The following is an 18,008-nucleotide window of genomic DNA, read 5'->3' as shown; positions in this document are numbered from 1 at the left end:
GCAGGTCATCCACCGGGGATCAGCCCTATTGCCTCCCCAGCAGGTCCATGGTAGATATATTTATTGCTGTGGAAAAAAATGTAAAGTTATCTTGCTGCAACAAGGTATAAATCCTTACTTGGTCATTTTTATTTACAGATTTATTTCCTCATTTATTTATTTATTTATTTGTCGTCAGTCTTCCACAAATATCAACCTCTAAAATGTAAAATGATATCCAAAGAGAAACTAGGTAAATGTAAGTCAATGTCAAATTTATTATTTATGCGACACATTTAAACACCTTAAGTTTACTAGTTTTACAGTCAAATAACTGTGTAAGTATAAAAATATAAAACATAACTACAGCAGCAACAATAATAATAATAATAATAATAATAATCCTTATTTTGCTGTATAAAAGCCTCGTTGAGATAAATCTCTTTTTCAAGAGGGACCTGGCAACATAAACGTTTACTTTTACAATAAACATCGACATTCAATCAGAGGAATCCATACGTTTAGTTTTAAAAGAATCAAAAAAATAAAATAAAAACACCTAAAAACTCACATTATGTAGTTGATTGAATACACTGAATACATTGAATACAAACCTTTTCTGACATGAATTGTCACATTTCCGAGAGTTCACAAACGCAACACCAAAAGTGTGACGAAGGGGAAGCTGCTGGATGAGTTTCCGCACGAGGTGTCCCCAAACAACGTCCCTGCCATGGCAACGACGCAGCTTTGGGTCCTGTTCGTGCTTCTTTCTGCGAGTTTAGCCGAAGAGGTTAAGTTAAATCACAAACCAGCCACAAAACCTGTGCGACTTTTTACTGAGGGGGAGCTCCAGAGATACGACGGCAGTGAGGTAAACTCCTACCGTAATAACTCCTCGGTTTCTCAATATGTGTTTATGAGCGCTCTGTTCAATCGTGATAAGGAAGGACTTGCTGTTCTTTGTGTTCACCTGTCTGTTTCAGGAAGGCCAGCCCATTTACATGGCAATAAAAGGTGTTGTGTTTGATGTCTCCAAAGGAAAAGGTATTTTTTTTTTAAAAAATGGAGCAAGCTGAAAGAAAAAGAAACGTCAAAACCTTCTAAATAGTTGAGCCCAGACCAGTTTTCTGTCAGCCCACATTACAATATTTACTGTCAATAATGTGTCGTTTGTTTGGCTCGTTGCAGAGTTTTATGGTAAAGATGCTTCATATAACGCTCTAGTTGGGAAGGACTCCACCCGAGCCGTGGCCAAGATGTCCCTGGACCCAGCGGACCTGACATCAGACACCGTGAGTAACGCAGAAGGACCGGAGGTGCCACCGTCTTAAGTGTCCAAACCGTTTTCAGGTTGATATGCGTCCACACACAGAAGGATATCCAAGCCTTCTTGTGTTTCGAAAACAAATCTGCATTTTCATCCACTTTCAGTTCACATGAACGCACCACTCCATAATGTGGGTTTGAAACAGTTTGTTTTTCACAATGGGGCTTTTCATTTTTCAAGAGTAATGACCACTGAAGCGTAACCAGACTGAAACTCATTACACACACCATCCCGAACTCTGCTTTCACATGATCATATCGACCCCAAGCATTTTTTTTATATCAGACGACAAAAAAAACTTTAGTAAAATGCAAGCAGTCTTCAAATAGTAATTTCATTGATTACATTCTCGTTTCTCTTCGCGATTCAAAGATGGTTTTATTTCAGCTACATTTAAAGGCTTTAGGCATAATTTTACCATATTTGACTATAAGTGCATGCTTTGACTAGGACACAGAAAAACCTTCATTTTGATGACAGAATTCATGGTTCCATCATTTACATCAAGTGGCCCAGTTTCCAAAGAAGCAAAGCAGCCCCTCACCATCACACTACCACTGCCATGCTTAGCCATCAGTGTGAGGTTTTTTTTCTCAAGTGTGCCAATTTTCTACCTGTTGTGTCTTATTAATCCTCAGAATATCAGGCATCTTTTTTTGTTGTTGTTGTTGTTAAATGTGTCACAGCAATGAAACAATTTTTCTATTCTATAAGTCAGGCAGTAATTTTTCTGGGTGTGGCTAATGAAATTTACCCAAAGGTGATTAATCACAGGTAATTTTATGCAAGCCAAGCAGAGTTATTGTATTTTCACACTGTGTTTTGTATGTTTGAATCATTTTTCCCAGTAAATGAATGGAAATATCATCTGAAAACTGAAGTAATGCATGACAAAAAAAAAAAAATGAAGAAGCAAAAACAGAAGAAATCTCAGGCGAAATAATTTCAAAGAAAGTGTTTTTTCTTTTTTTAGGTAAGTCCTTCTTTGCCATGATTTAAATGAAAACTCTCAGATTTGCTTAAATCGTAGCGATCTCAGCTTTGCTCCGCAGAAATAAATGACGTCAGCTTTATTGTCAAGAAGACAGTTGGTATTGTTCATCGCTTTGGCTTCACAAAGTCCACACAACCAAACTTTCCTGCTGTTGTCACCAGAACATCATCATCATTCTGTGACTCATCGAATTAATTCAGATTTCTCTGGAGCAAAGACGACCCTCGTGTTTGTCCTCGTCAACAGCGATCAGACGTTACTCGGTGAAGCGGTGAAGGTCGGCGCTCCGTGGAGCCGACATGCAGCGGACACCAGAAGCTTTCGTACACCTGGTCAAAAGACTCGCACACACCTGACGTTACATCAGGCCAAACCTCTCCTGTTTTAGGCCAGTTAGAATTGCTACAGCTATTTCTATTTGCTAAATGCCACAATAATGAGAGGAAGAACACGTCAGAAATTTGTTTATGAATGTCTTCAAAATGGGTTTTTGATAGAATTGCCTTTTGTGTGACTTGGGTCGAATCTTTTGGGTTTCAGTTCACAAATCTGTGACCAATATGATACCATATGATTTGCTAATCTAACAGAACCATCTGCATCAAGATCATTACAAAGACCAACTAAAATATTATTTGGCCATTTTCTTTCGAAGCTCTTTGAGGCATCAGGCATTGAAATAAACGTTTGAACATTTCAAAACAAATCCATCTTAAACTTGATGATATGGATCAGTATTTACATTTTACATCTGTGTAATTGGATCGTTAATCATTAATCGATATCGATTGATGCGTTGTTGCACCGCTGGTAGAAAGGCGTCGTCACAGCATCATGCTGCCACTACCATGCTTCACTGTGTGGTTGATGTTCAGGATGACGTGGGTATCAGAGTAAATACCATGAGTAGACATGCACACCACACTTTTCAGAAATTGATGCATTAATATTGTTATTCATTCCACTTCCTTTCACAGATAAGCGACACGTTTTATTGGTCTTTCACAAAAATGCAAATGAAATTCGATGAAGTTTGAGGTTGAAACGTGATCAAATGTAAAAACAAAACAACAAAAATGTTCAGCTAGTATGAATAGCTTTGCAAAGCACTGTAAAAATGTTTTTTTTTTTTTTTTATCTCTCCGTGTACAGACAGGACTCACGGAGGAGCAGCTCCAGTCTTTGGACAGCGTGTTTGAAGGAACGTACAAAGCCAACTATCCCATCGTGGGTTACACCGCAGCACGTCTTCTCAACGCGGACGGAAGCCCCAACAAAGACTTCAGACCAGAAGACCAGCCTCGTTTTCAAACCAGAGATGAATTTTAATGTCATCTCAGGTTTTTGATTTTCTCCTCTGGTCAAAAAGTGTTCTGATCTAAAAGTTTTTATGATTATGTAAGATTTGTTCCCAATTTTCTTACTTGATGCGATCCCTGAGGGTTATGTGTCTTCTCTGTTTTGACAAATTTCTTGGGTCGTTTGTTTTTACCCTGGTTATTGCCTTAAAGACAGATTTTATTAGTGCTGCAGAAATCTACCAATATTCTTAGAAAATGTTCATTTAAAAAATGTGAAATAAACAGAATACTTCCTGACTGTCTGTGCACTACATCCTTTTCTGTTTGTATTTGCATCACACTTAAAAAAACATAAAAAACAACCTGAAACCACCAAAGTCATTTGAGCAGTTATTTGATCACTTTTCTTGCTAGAAGTGAAACAGCTCATTTAAATTGGTTAGTACCTTAAACTGCTTTTAAAGGGGAAGTATGACATGTTTTGCAGCCAGATAGTATTATTTTATAGCGCAGTCAAGTAAATATGTGACCTTCAGTTGTTCTAAAAATGCTGTATATATCAAATATCACTTAAAAGAAACCTGACTTTGCAATTTAACGCCTTGTAACTGGGCTCCTGTCTCTTTAAAGACTCCTGTTCATCCTGAAACTCCACCTTCAGGAAGTCATCACAACATGGCTCCTCTATTAATATCAACAACATTTTTACTGAGAAGTAGCTCACATAATGAGTTCAGCATTATACGATATGCTAATGGCTGCTGGCTAGTCTGAAGGAACTGAGTTGGGGAGTCACGGGGGAGAGCTGCTCTGTGAAGCGGAAGATTAGAAAGGAGGAGCTGCGCCTCCAAGACGGGCGCTAGGCCCACCCAGACATTTTGCTCAGCTGACTGGTTGCCATGGTGACTAAAGGATTACAGGTATGTTTTTGATGAAAGGATAACATAACATGATGGAAAGGGAAACAAAAAAGTCTGTTTTACATTACACTGCTCCTTGAAGGTTGGTCCATTGATTTTCAGCATGCTTTAGCTCCGAGCTTAGCGTTAGCTGACTTTATCTATGCGAAACCAGTTTGGCTTGGAGCTTTGAGAGTCTGGAACATCCAACTGCGCCCAAGTTTTAACCACCTAACTATTAATTTGAGAGACCATAAAACCACTTAAAACCAATCCTCTATCTTAATCATTCGACTCACTTTGTGCAATGCACCAACACCTCTTGCAGTGAAAGAGCCTTGCAGCATGATGCTACCAGCACACTAGAGACTTTATAATTTTTAATAAAGATCGTGTTGATCATGGCCTCTGTTTGTCTCCCTCTGTCCACTGAAGTTCAAGGCTCCCAGGTGACTCAGCCTCACATGACAGAAGCTCACAAACTACTAGGAAAAAGGAACAAAAGCTGAAAACTCCTAAAAATATATATTCACAACTGGACTATTTTCTTTGTTGGGCTAGAAGATTTTTTTTTAGGTATTCCTTTGTGTGGGGTACATAAGTGTGCTTTCGAGTAAGATCAGCTTGATGTTTGTGGTTTTGTTGAGATGATTGCGGAAACCTGGTTTTCAGAGGAGAAATAATTTGCGCTGTGCCTTACATTCTTTTATTCAACTAGATCTGAGATGTGCAGAAACAGACGATATACATTGCTCGTAAGTTATCAGAGAAAGCAGGAGTGTTCTCCCTTGAGCAATGGGATGTTGGACTGGCCAGAGGAGTCGAACATACCATCCGCCTTAGTGACTCACCACCTTTTCGAGAAAGATCAAGACATCTTGCGGATATCGATGACGTGCAAAGCCATCTGCCAAGACTGCTGGCAGCTGGAATAATAAAGAAGTCACGTAGTCCTTATGCTTCGCCCATCGTGATTGCAAGAAAAAAAATGGCTCCATCAGGATGTGTATTGATTACCGCACCCTGAATGCACGAACAATCCCTGATCAATACACAGTTCCTAGGATTGATGAAGCCTTGGATTGCATGACTGAAAGCCGCTGGTTTTCTGTATTGGATCTTTGAAATGGCTATTATTAGATTGGTATGACTGACCAAGACAAGGAGAAAACAGCCTTTATCTGCCCCCTACAGTTCGTCCAGTTTGAGCGTATGCCCCAAGGCATTACAGGAGCCCCGGCTACCTTTCAACGGTTAATGGAAAAGGCTGTCAGAGACATGAACCTCCTGCAATGTTTAGTATACCTGGATGACCTAATAGTGCTTGGCCGGACACTAGAAGGACACTAGAAGAACACGAGGAACGTCTCCTCAAAGTCTTGGACCGACTCGAGTTTCTTGCCCTCAAGTGGGCTGTTGTCGATAAGTTTCACGATTACTTGTACGGAGCCAAGTTCACCATGAGAACCGACAACAACCCATTGACCTATGTCCTTACTATGGCCAAACTTAGTGCTACAGGTCATAGATGGTTGGCTGCACTGTCCACCTGTGATTTTGGCATACAGTACAGGCCAGGCAGGGAGAATATTGATGCCGACCTGCTCTCCAGAAATGCAAATGCTGAAGAGGAGGGGTGGAGACCCCCATCTGGAGTGAAAGCCCTATGAAAAACTGTAAGTGTTGCTAGGCTCTCTGCAAACATGCGGTGTGTGGATCAGCTGGGTGTATCTCCATCTGCCATTCCAGATCTGTATGTGTACCCCATCTCTCTTGGTGAGAATCCAGTGCAACAGTTCAGTATGACAGAACTACAAAATGAACAAGACTCAGACGAAGAAATTGGCCCTGTAGCTTCCAGACTGATCATCAGGAGGCCATTCTGCAACAGCGAGAAAAGGAAAAGTTGCAGATAAAGAATGGACTGATGTATAGGAGAAGTTTAAGGCCTACAGGGAAGGAAGTGTTCCAGTTGGTGCTTCCACCAAAACATCGGCTTCAAGTATTAAAGCAGTTGCATGATGACTTTGGGCACCTCGGTATTGAAAAAACAACTGAGTTGGTGCTGGATCGGTTCTATTGGCCAAAAATGGCAAACGACATTGAGCATTATGTCAAGACCTTTGGGGTATGTGTGGCTCACAAGACCTTGCCTCGCAAAACGAGTCCCCTACACCAGATCACAAGTCGAGGCCCATTAGACTTGGTCTGTATAGACTTCCTGTCAATCGAGCCAGATTCTCGTGGGGTGGCCAATCTTCTCATTATTACCGACCATTTTACTCGGTATGCTCAGGCCATACCCACCAGCAACCAAAGAGCTACTACAGTTGCTAAGGTTCTGCTAGAAAAGTTCTTTATGCTGAAGGGGCGTTACCAGGGGTCAAAGTTCACCTACTCGCCAGGAAAAAATAAACATTTGTATCTCCTATACAGAAACTCACAGAGTCACCAAACTTTCAGTGATTGATCGTCATCGGGTGTCCTATAATACCCAATGGTCAAATGATGACATTACTTAGGCCACGCCCCCTGAGAACAGGAAGTGTCATGTTTTACTGTGAACGGTCGCTATCTTACCCCTTTGACCTAATCAACATGAAACTGTGTCCAGAGACAGAAGACATGGTGGTGTGTTATGGATTCCAACCCCGACCGGCTTTGACAGAGCAGGTGGGTGTGGCGGCGTGGCGAAGTGACCTGTATCGCCGTTGCCATATGTTTGCCTCTAGATTCCACATGTTTTGACCGAGCTGCACCAAACTTGGCACGAGTGATCCTGGTGGGATGCCTGACGATCGTATATCGTCATAGTTTGACGTCATCTAAGCCCCGCCCACTTCCCCACAGGAAGTCACCTGTTATTTCTGCTGTATGTCTTACTTTTACTGTTGTTTTTCATATGGAATTAATGCAGTGCAAACTGACATAAATGATAATATGATGAACTCTGTCAATGCTCTCTGCCGGCTGAACTGTGTGTCATGGCCAAATGGCAAATATCAGTCCCTCCCCATTCTTATACGATTGTCTTTAAATCACACACGGATGATCCGATTGGCACCAAACTCGATAGGCAAGACCTTTGTTCACCTCTAAAGAGCCCAAAAGTATTGAAATGTAATTTGACTCCACTGCACCCACTAAGTTAATACAACTATTGATGTGATGCCTTGTTCTTGAAAATGTGCTATAGAAATAAAATTACCTTTATCTTTACGGGAAAAAAAAATTGGTAATATTTTGTGTTTTTGCAGTGTATCCCGACATCTACTTTCTCAGGAATGTCTGACTTTTGTTTCTCATGATTTACAATAAATTGCTTAAACTTTTCCGTTTAGTTTAATTATTTCAGTCTTAGTATCACATTAGCTTAGTTGTCCAGGGGGTTGCAACCCAGAGGGCTGAGGGCCGTTACCATGGCGATCTGGGTCAGGGCTCACGGGGCTACGACGGCCGGAAGGAACGGGCCACCATATTTTAGCTCAGGATCCATAAGCGCCACATTTAGTGATTGTTGTTGTGATATTTGAGCCACCCCGACAGCAGGACTGTTGGGAATAAATAATTCTGTGTTCCTCTGTCTCTTTTAGCTTCTGCAGGCTAGTATAAACACAGAGGCTCACACATATGAATGCAGCTTGTTTTAAAAGAAGTGGCATTTACAAAACATAACAAATATAGTCATTTGTTACAACTATGATTACATTAAGATGTAAAATATCCAAACAACCTGTCTCCATGGAAACAGTACTGTATGCACCATAACAAGTTTCCAGATCTGTTCAAATAAAATAGATTTAACATTTAAGTGAAACTTTGTGGTGCACAGAAGAATAAAGTCTGTAATTAGCCTAATCAGATGGCTGAATGTTGTTGTTTTTTAAATACATAGAGAGTTAAATGTTTATGGAGCTGTAATCCTTTGAACAATGTTACCATGGAAACCATAAGAGCATCTGTCAAATGTAAATATTATGACAAAGATCATCTGAAGAGGTGGCTCAAAGAAATTGTAAGTAAAGGCTTATTTCTTTATCACATATATTTGTAATAATTCATACTGATGTTTAATAATTCACTTTGCAAAATGTAGAATCATGTCATTACTAAAACTTAAACGTGTGAAGCAGAAATCATCCCTCTGTTTCATGATTCTCATTTATTTCTGTTAAAAGTGCTACAAGTTTACAAAGCATCTGTTAAATGCATAGTTAGCTTAGCTTATGAAAACTTTCTAAATTAAAAGCAGAAATGAAAACTTTTCAGAGAAATTAGGGAATGTATTTAATCCTGGCTGACATAAAGCAGGAAGTTAAGACCGTTTTAAAATCATAATGTGTGAAATCAGGTTGTCTCTAATAAATATCTGGTTTCAACTATATCTGAAACTGCTGCCGCTGCTGTGCAAATATCCTAAATTCAATTTGACATGTTATGAATGTTTGTTTTAGGCAGGACTGAAATGGAGAAACTTCACCTGGAAGAGAAGGCATCACTGGAAGAGGTTAGTTATTAAAACTTGTGGGAACTAAGTGCAACTTTTTTGTTTTTAATAGTCTTTCTGCATTTACTTTGAATGTTCTCTCTGTGCATGAATGGGATTTCTCTGGGTACTCTGGCTTCATGCCACACCTCAAAAACATGACATTTATTTTCATTTGGGTTTTCTGAATTGCTATAGGTATGAGTGTGTGTGTGTGTGTGTGTGTGTGTGTGTGTGTGTGTGTGTGTGTGTGTGTGTGTGCGTGTGTGCGTGTGTGGTTGTTGGTCCTGTATGTCTCTTTGTTGCCCAGTGACCTGACCTAACGAAACCCAAATCTTTATGTTATCTTACAAAAGAGATCTGAAACCTTTACAGTCCAAAAAACCATTTTTGCCTTCAGTCCACATAAAAAACAACGACACTCTTTTAGAGCCATAAATGTTTCCTGACATTTCATCTTGATAAACATCTAATTATAGAAAATCTGTTGTCATTTTTCATTTCATTTCTTTTTTGGGATTTAAACAACTTAATAATATAATCCTGAGTTCTTTGGTTGGGTTTTGTTTATTTCTGTGTTTCTTAGTTCCTCTTCGTTTATTTGGATAAGCTGCTTTTTGTTTTACTCTGCTTTGGTGTTTTTTAAATTATTCTCATTTCAGTATTTTATGTGTCTTATTTTGGTTAGATCAGTCTTGTTTCTGTAATTCAGTCCTTTCTTAGTTATTCTAGTTCATTATGTCTTGTTGGTTCAGTTCTCCTTTATGTTAGATTCATTTAGTCCCCAGTTCCCCCTCAGTTTTCTCTCTCCCCTCACACCAGCTACCTGTTAGTCTTTAGCCGGGTCCTTTGTGTCAGCATTCAGCCTCCCAGTACTTAAAGTTACTCCTTGCTGGTTCCTCCTGTCACTTCCCCTCATCCTCCCCAGCTCCTCATCACTGGTTTGATATTTTCATTATTCACTGCACGTTTCTGCTGTTTTGCATTTGGCTTCTCAATTAATCTGCCAACAAATCATCATGACACATACATCTTACATAAATTTATGGGATGTTGCTGAGATCAGTAAACCTAACCTAGATTCATATGTGAAGGATTAAACCAGCACAAAAAGAGTCAGCGAGGAAAAATAAATCATATTTATTGAATACAAAGATATATCTTTGAGATCACAGCAAATCTCCCAAAGTGATCAGAGATTTTATCCCATTAAAACAACGCTTTTAATCAAGAGGCTACCCGCCCATATCATCACGCAATAACCTTTCCCCAAGAACCTGTTCAGCTCTTCCCTCTTCAGCTGCAGGTGCAAAGTCTGTTTTCCTGAGCTGATGCACAAACTAACCCACTGCTTGGGGGAACTAACCTTCCACCTGGATTCGCAGACATCCCTGTCCTCACAAGTAGTTATTTATTATAAAACACCTGAATAATATATTAACTTCTAAAAAGGTTAAATGTAAAAATTAAAACCTGAATCTGCCTTCAAATAATCATTCATATCAGTGAAGATATTTGTGGAGAATTAAGTAAAATTATAGGATAGTTTTCAATGACAAGAAAAACAGATTAAAAATACATAACTGGAACTTTTCTTGTCCTGCGGTTGTGGAAATTCAATGCAATTGTTCTGTTGTATACTACTGACGATTATGAGCCGACTGTGGCTCTGTGGGTAGAGTAGTTGTTTTGTGATCAGAAGGTTGTAGGTTCAATTCCAGCTTCCTCCTGGCACATGTTGATGTACCCCTGGGCAAGGCATTTACCCCATACTGATGTATGGGTGGATGTTACTTCAGTGTAAAGTGCTTTGAATGGTCAAAATGATTGGGAAAAGCACTATATAAGTTCAGTTATTTACCATTTTATTAAAATGTACTTTTGTCATTATGTCTAGATTAAAAGACCATCAGTTGGTTTTTCTGCATTTTTAACTAAATTATTAGGAGCCATTATAAAATGTCCAAAGAGCCACTCGTGGGGCCACAGGTTCCAGACCTCTAGTCTACCTGAGAGAAAGGCAAATTTATACTTTTGCACTTGATTAAACTAAATGGGGAGACGTGTTAGGATGCTTTTAATCTCTGCAAAGCAATAAAGCTGTAGACTATCAAAATGTTTGTGTATTGTATTTACTGTTGGTTATAATTACTGTACTTCCCTTCGTAGAACCAAACCTGCACAAACCCAGGCGGACATGAAGATAAAGCCTCAGTTGGTCTCAGCGATGGACAGCAGGTTCAGCCCACCCAGAGGCTGGAGAAAAAACACCGTTGTGACAAGTGTCTGAAACATTTCAGATTGAAGACGTATCTGAAAATTCATCAACGCATTCACACTGGAGAGAAGCGCTATCTCTGTGACCAGTGTGGAAAAGCTTTCATTCAGAAGGGTGATTTTAATAAACATCAGCGGATCCACACTGGAGAAAAGCCTTACAGCTGCGATCAGTGTAAGAAGAGATTCAAAAGTTCCTACAATCTGAAGTATCATCAGCACATCCACACTGGCGAAAAGCCTTACAGCTGCAGTCAGTGTGAGAAGACATTCAGAGGTCTGTCAGCACTGAAGAAACATCAGCGAATCCACACTGGTGAAAAGCCTCACAGCTGCAGTCAGTGTGAGAAGACATTCAGAGATCTGTCAGCACTGAAGAAACATCAGCGAATACACATTAGTGAAAAGCGCTATCTCTGTGACCAGTGTGAAAAAGCTTTCATTCAGAAGGGTGATTTTAACAAACATCAGTGTATCCACACTGGAGAAAAGCCTTATAGCTGCAGTCAGTGTGAGAAGAGATTCAAAAGTTCCTACAATCTGAAGTGTCATCAGCGAATCCACACTGGTGAAAAGCCTTATAGCTGCAGTCAGTGTGAGAAGACATTCAGAGATCTGTCAGCACTGAAGAAACATCAGCGAATCCACACTGGTGAAAAGCCTTATAGCTGCAGTAAGTGTGAGAAGAGATTCAGAACTGGGTCAGTGTTGAAATATCATGAGCGAATCCACACTGGTGAAAAGCCTTATAGCTGCAGTCAGTGTGAGAAGACATTCAGAGGTCTGTCAGCACTGAAGAAACATCAGCGAATCCACACTGGTGAAAAAGCCTGATCCACATAAGACAGCAGCAACATCTGGAATGTGAGGGAACTTATTTCTCTCCTCCTGGCTTCTATCACTACGGCAACAACAGTCAGTGTTGTCATTAACATTTATATCAATAATAATAACAAGCATGCAAATAAATTGTCTTGTCGTCCTTTTGTTGTAGCAAAAACAAAGATTTTTCTATTTTTGCCTTGTTTTCCACTTGTGTTCTTCCTTAGAGTAAGTAAAGTATATTTATAGTGTCTGTCACAGACATAAAATCACAATAGAAATCAGCCTTAAAACAACAGAAAACATAAAACCAACATAAGAAACACAGTAAAATCAAGAGATAAAAGCCTGGGAAAATACAAATGTTTTAGTTGCTTTTTAAAAACCTCCAGAGTCAGAAAAACGGAGCTGCAAGGGTAAACTGTTCCCCCGCCACCGACTGAAAGACCCCCGTTAGTTTTTAACCGTGTTCGTGGAACAACCAAAACATTCAGAGTTTGAGAACGAAGACCATGAGCAGCAGAATATTTAGTTAAAAGCTGACAAAGGTAATCAGGAGCCTGGTCTTGTAATGTTCTGTATGTCAGCAGAAGTACTTTAAAACAAATCTTAAAATCACCTGGAAGCCAGTGGAGTGAAAATGGAACAGGAGAGATATGGCAGAATTTACTGGATATGGTGAGAAGTCTGGCTGCTGCGTTCTGTATTGATTGCAAAGGTGAAATTTAGGATTTATCCAGGCAGTTAAAAAGGGCATTAGAGTATTCCAGAGGAGATGACATAAAAGCAGGAATGATTTTCTCCAGGTCAACTCTGGAGAGCATTTGTCTAATTTTAGAAATGTTTCTGAAATGAAAGAAATAAGAACAGGAAACAGCCTTAATGTGAGTCAAAGCCATTTGATTCATCATAATCATCCAAACAGGAACCCAAACTGTGAATGCATATTATATTAGTACATGACTGTGCTGCATAAACTCCTGTACCTAAGTGGCCCATAAAGGATCAATTTGAACTGGAAGAAATGAAGGAAACAAGATGTGGAAATGATATTCATGACGGCTTGTGTTCACAGCAGGAATGTGTGTATTTTATCAGCTGTCATCTGATTTAAGGGTTGTTTAAATCACTCATTTAATTTATATCAAAGGATATTTTAGCTGATCAAACCACACACAAGAAAATCACTAATAAACTTCTAAATCTTATTTTCTAGCCTGCATTTAGTGCTTAGTGAAATTTAAACATATCCTTCAAAATTTTGGAAGAAATATAACCTGATTGGAATCAGATTTATTTTACAAATGGAATTTATGACACTGAATTTTTATCTTGTGCAACTTTGTCAATGTTTTTTTTTTTTATTCTTACACTTTAAATTCACTGCATAAAATTCACCTGCAGAAATTTGCGTTCAAAAATTAGCCTGAAAACATGAAATAAAATTTTAAAAATTACATTTTTCAAGAAACATTTGCAGGTGAATTTTTTTTGTGCATTTAGAGTAAAAAATATATATTGATAATTGCACAGAATAGAATCAGGTTTGTAATTTCAATGTGTAAAAAATTAGATTATATTTCTTCCATATAAAACCTAACAGCTAAATTATGACATTATTTAAGCTGTACAATCATCCAAGTAGCAGTTTCCAAATGTCTCCTTTTTGTCCCCTGGGGCATCCGGGTTCCCACGGGCACCGTGTTGGTGACCCCTGTTTTGGATCAATAAAGTATTTTTGAATTTGAATTTTTCTTCCAAACCATGCTTTACGACAGAGAGAGGTTTTCCCATTTGAAGGTCCGAAACTAAAAGCAGAAATATAATGTCACACCAGCAGTGAAAGTTTCAAAAATGTCATTGTGAACTTAGACTGGTTGGCCAGTAGGTGGCAGCATAAGGAGTGATAAACATGAAAACGCCATACTTGTGTGGCAGTATGCCCTGTGGGCTCTGAACGCACCACACAAGTGCCTGAATTTAATTGGTTGTGGCGCTGTCTGTATATAAAGGGCCCTCCCTCACCTGGTAGACATCATGTTTTCCTTCCGGTTCACACCTCGCTGTTTGCTGGCGCTGCACGCCAGCCGCGTACTAATGCGCTCTTGAATGATGCGCTTAACGACGCACTAATCGCTGATCGATCCTTCTTGTGGTAAGAAGCTTCTCACACCCTTAGTGTCTGTTAGCCTAGCCTTAGCTAAAAAAAAAGTTGGTTTCACAATGGAAAAAAAACGATTCATCAAATTGTGCATATTTTTCAAATCAAGCAAAAAGAACTGAATAACTTTTGATTCGTTGTTATTAATTTTGCCGTAGAAAAACCCCCAACAAAGCTCCTATTTGCTGTTTGTCCATGGACAAACTCCTCAACAGTCACCTGTCAAAAAAGTGGGAAGGAGGCTCTGTGGGAGGAGAGCAAAGCGCTTACTGGCGAGTCAAAGCATCTGAATTTATTAGGTCTCTATATGGCGATTAACATAAATCATTAAAAAAAAATTTATTTTCCATTCATCCATTTCTATCTAAGGGGAACACACTCACACCTAAGGATAATTTGGAGTGACCAATGAACTCTTACCTTGTTGTCATGTTTTTGGAATGTGGGAGGAAACCGGAGTACCCGGAGGAAACCCACGCATGCACAGGGAGAACATGCAAACTCCATGCAGAAAGGCTGGGAAGCGAACCCACAACCTTGCGACTGCAAGGCAACAACCTTACGGACTGAGCCACTGTGCAGCCCGCTATAGAATGGCGCTACTATTAATATATCTCTTAGCATTTTGACGTCACCGCCGTTCTAGACTGACTACATCCGGGGTCTTTCATCGCCGGGTCATCATCATCCGGGCCTTTTCACGTCACTTCCGGTGAAAACGACACCACGTGCGTTCACCTTTGAAGGGTTTTGTGAAAATAGCTCATGCTAGCAAACGCTTTGCACCTCGTTATGCTCCTGAAGTAATTTGTGAAATGCAATTAAATAACATTACATTGTAAGAAACTGAGACTTGGAAGCTAACGTTAACTTGAGGCAGCAAACGCTGACTGCAAACCCGGCCGCTTCATCTGCTCAGTGACGTGTTGGTGGTGGCTCACACCGTCGCTAACGTATTCCGTCACACACTTTATTTCTCTTTTCTTTTCTCTTCCATTCACTGAAATTGATGAGAAATGATTTGTGTTGTGCACAATCCACAATCTGTTTTGTTGTTTTCTTCTTCTCTGACTCCCCGTGTGAATTTTCTCACGGCGCCTCAGAGTCTCAACCGAGTTTGAGAGAAACGGGAGACTTGAGGGCTCAAGGTGAGCTTATACCTGCTGCCCCCCAACACACACACACACACACACACACACACACCGCTTCCCATGTAGCGTCAGGCCCGCGCTGCTTTGCCCTGAGTGTGTAGGAGTTGCAGCAGTGTGTTGTTGCAGCTTTGTTGCTGCGGTTGCATGGCTGTGTGACGTGCCGCTCTGCTAACGCTGCATGCTAGCTGAAGATTCAAAGTCTGCTTTAATTCTGCTGAAATGTCTCCGGTTTCTGTTGAGATTCTCCAAAAATATTCCTTTACATGATCTATGAAAAACCCAGAAAGCGGTGGAGGTTTTTAGTAAAAACTATTTTAAAATGTCAAATTTTGGTCATTTAAAAGAAAAATGGATATGAAAAGTAGAAATGTTTTTTTTTTGTTTTTTTTTGCTTGTTTCTTCTCTGGTTTGTAAAGCCAGAGAAGAAGAAACGACCAGAATTTCTTTGTGTTATTTACTAAATAAATAGATTTAAATGTTAAGCCAATAATTACTGGGGTTTCAAATCAAAATGACACAAAAGACAAACAAAATAGATTTATTTCAAATAAAACTCATATACATTAGAATACTGAAGTTACAAAAAGATTTTATACTGTTATGTAAAATACATGTTTTGAAGGAATCCCTTTGATCTTATAAATTAGTAAGAAGACGTGGAGCTTCTGCTACATGAGGAAACATGGAAAGAGCTAATCAGAAATAAAAATAGATTTTAAAAAGTTTGACTGCTTTAAAGTCAGTCAATATTTTTTTATTGATTATTGAGGAATGTTATAAATAGTTTAGTTACTTTGAAATTGTCATTTCCTCTCAGAAATAAGTTTTTAATCTCCAATTGTCAGGTATGAAGATGTTTATGTTAGTGATGGGTAAATGAGGCATCATGTATCGTTTTGACCCAAAGCAAAACTGTATTGATACCGCGTCAATACTGTGTCACTGAATACTGACACCTGCTGGACATTAAAAATCCCTGCAGGCAACGCAGTTCACAGACTGATTTGATGACCTAGTCTATACAGTCATGGCCAAAAGTATTGAGAATGACACAAATATTATATTTTCACATGATCTGCTGCCCTCTGGTTTTCATGTGTGTATGTCAGATGTTGTCATCACATACAGAAATACAATTGCAATCATATTATGAGTAACAAAAGCTTTTAATGACAGTTAGAATGAGTTAATGCAGCAAGTCAATATTTGCAGTGTTGACCCCTCTTCTTCAGGACCTCTGCAATTCTCCCTGGCATGCTCTCAATCAATTTCTGGACCAAATCCTGACTGATAGCAGTCCATTCTTGCACAATCAATGCTTGCATTTTGTCAGAATTCCTAGGTTTTCGTTTGTCCACCTGTCTCTTGATGATTGACCACAAGTTTTCAATGGGATTAAGATCAGGGGAGTTTCCAGGCCATGGACCCAAAATCTCTATGTTTTGTTCCCTGAGCCAGTTAGATATCACCTTTGCTTTATGGCAAGGTGCTCCATCATGCTGGAAAAGGCATTGTTCATCACCAAACTGCTCTTGGACGGTTGGGAGAAGTTGCTCTCGGAGGACATTCTGGTACCATTCTTTATTCATGGCTGTGTTTTTAGGTAAGACTGTGAGAGACCCGACTCCCTTGGCTGAGAAGCAACCCCACACATGAATGGTTTCAGGATGCTTTACAGTTGGCATGAGACAAGACTGGTGGTAGCGCTCACCTTGTCTTCTCCGAACAAGCTGTTTTCCAGATGTCCCAAACAATCGGAAAGGGGATTCATCAGAGAAAATGACTTTACCCCAGTCCTCAGCAGTCCACTCCCTGTACCTTTTGCAGAATATCAGTCTGTCCCTGATGTTTTTCCTGGAGAGAAGTGGCTTCTTTGCTGCCCTCCTTGAGACCAGGCCTTGCTCCAAGAGTCTCCGCCTCACAGTGCGTGCAGATGCACTCACACCTGCCTGCTGCCATTCCTGAGCAAGCTCTGCACTGCTGGTAGCCCGATCCCACAGCTGAAACACTTTTAAGAGACGGTCCTGGCGCTTGCTGGTCTTTCTTGGGCGCCCTGGAGCATTTCTGGCAACAATGGAACCTCTCTCCTTGAAGTTCTTGATGATGCGATAGATTGTTGACTGAGGTGCAATCTTTCTAGCTGTGATTTTCTTTCCTGTTAGGCCATTTTTGTGCAGTGCAATGATGACTGCACGTGTTTCTTTCGGGGTAACCATGGTTCACAGAAGAGAAACAATGATGCCAAGCACCAGCCTCTTTTTAAAGTGTCCAGTGGTGTCATTCTTACTTAATCATGACAGATTGATCTCCAGCCCTGTCCTCATCACCACCCACACCTGTGTTAATGGAGCAATCACTGAAACAATGTTAGCTGGTCCTTTTAAGGCAGGGCTGCAATGAAGTTGAAATGTGTTTTGGGGGATAAAGTTCATTTTCTAGGCAAATATTGACTTTGCAATTAATTGCTGTCACGCTGATCACTCTTTATAACATTCTGGAGTATATGCAAATTGCCGTTATAAAAACTGAAGCAGTAGACTTTGTAAATATTAACATTTGAATCATTCTCAAAACATTTGGCCATGACTGTACAATAAGATTTAAGTCA

At 39.8% G+C, this 18,008-nt stretch overlaps 3 protein-coding genes across 4 annotated transcripts in view; all 3 read left to right on the top strand.

The window, feature by feature from the left end:
• The first annotated feature begins 599 nt into the window (after nucleotides 1-599).
• On the top strand, nucleotides 600-3,906 carry nenf (neudesin neurotrophic factor). 2 transcript variants are annotated; one of them, XM_032546323.1, is made up of 4 exons: nucleotides 600-853; nucleotides 966-996; nucleotides 1,171-1,274; nucleotides 3,456-3,906. In XM_032546323.1, the coding sequence occupies exons 1-4, from the start codon at nucleotides 713-715 to the stop codon at nucleotides 3,630-3,632; spliced, it is 453 nt and encodes a 150-aa protein (XP_032402214.1). In that variant the 5' UTR covers nucleotides 600-712; the 3' UTR covers nucleotides 3,633-3,906. The 2 variants fall into 2 exon arrangements, with proteins under 2 accessions (XP_032402214.1, XP_032402213.1); XM_032546322.1 differs by having other exon boundaries at nucleotides 966-1,026.
• Nucleotides 3,907-6,592: 2,686 nt separating this feature from the next.
• Nucleotides 6,593-12,141, top strand: LOC116709250 (zinc finger protein 525). Its single transcript, XM_032547668.1, has 2 exons — nucleotides 6,593-6,631; nucleotides 11,159-12,141. The coding sequence occupies exons 1-2, from the start codon at nucleotides 6,593-6,595 to the stop codon at nucleotides 12,098-12,100; spliced, it is 981 nt and encodes a 326-aa protein (XP_032403559.1). The 3' UTR covers nucleotides 12,101-12,141.
• Nucleotides 12,142-15,333: 3,192 nt separating this feature from the next.
• Nucleotides 15,334-18,008, top strand: part of LOC116708471 (MAP/microtubule affinity-regulating kinase 3-like) — a 36,064-nt gene continuing 33,389 nt past the window's right edge. Inside the window, exon 1 of the mRNA XM_032546330.1 lies at nucleotides 15,334-15,397. The gene's annotated coding sequence lies outside the window, so the exon portion shown is untranslated. The remainder of the gene's footprint in view (nucleotides 15,398-18,008) is intronic.

This window comes from Xiphophorus hellerii, chromosome 19, assembly GCF_003331165.1.
Source record: "Xiphophorus hellerii strain 12219 chromosome 19, Xiphophorus_hellerii-4.1, whole genome shotgun sequence".
Taxonomy (NCBI): Eukaryota; Metazoa; Chordata; class Actinopteri; order Cyprinodontiformes; family Poeciliidae; genus Xiphophorus; species Xiphophorus hellerii.
Note: the sequence above shows the minus strand (reverse complement) of the source record. Positions and strands in the feature narration are given on the sequence as shown.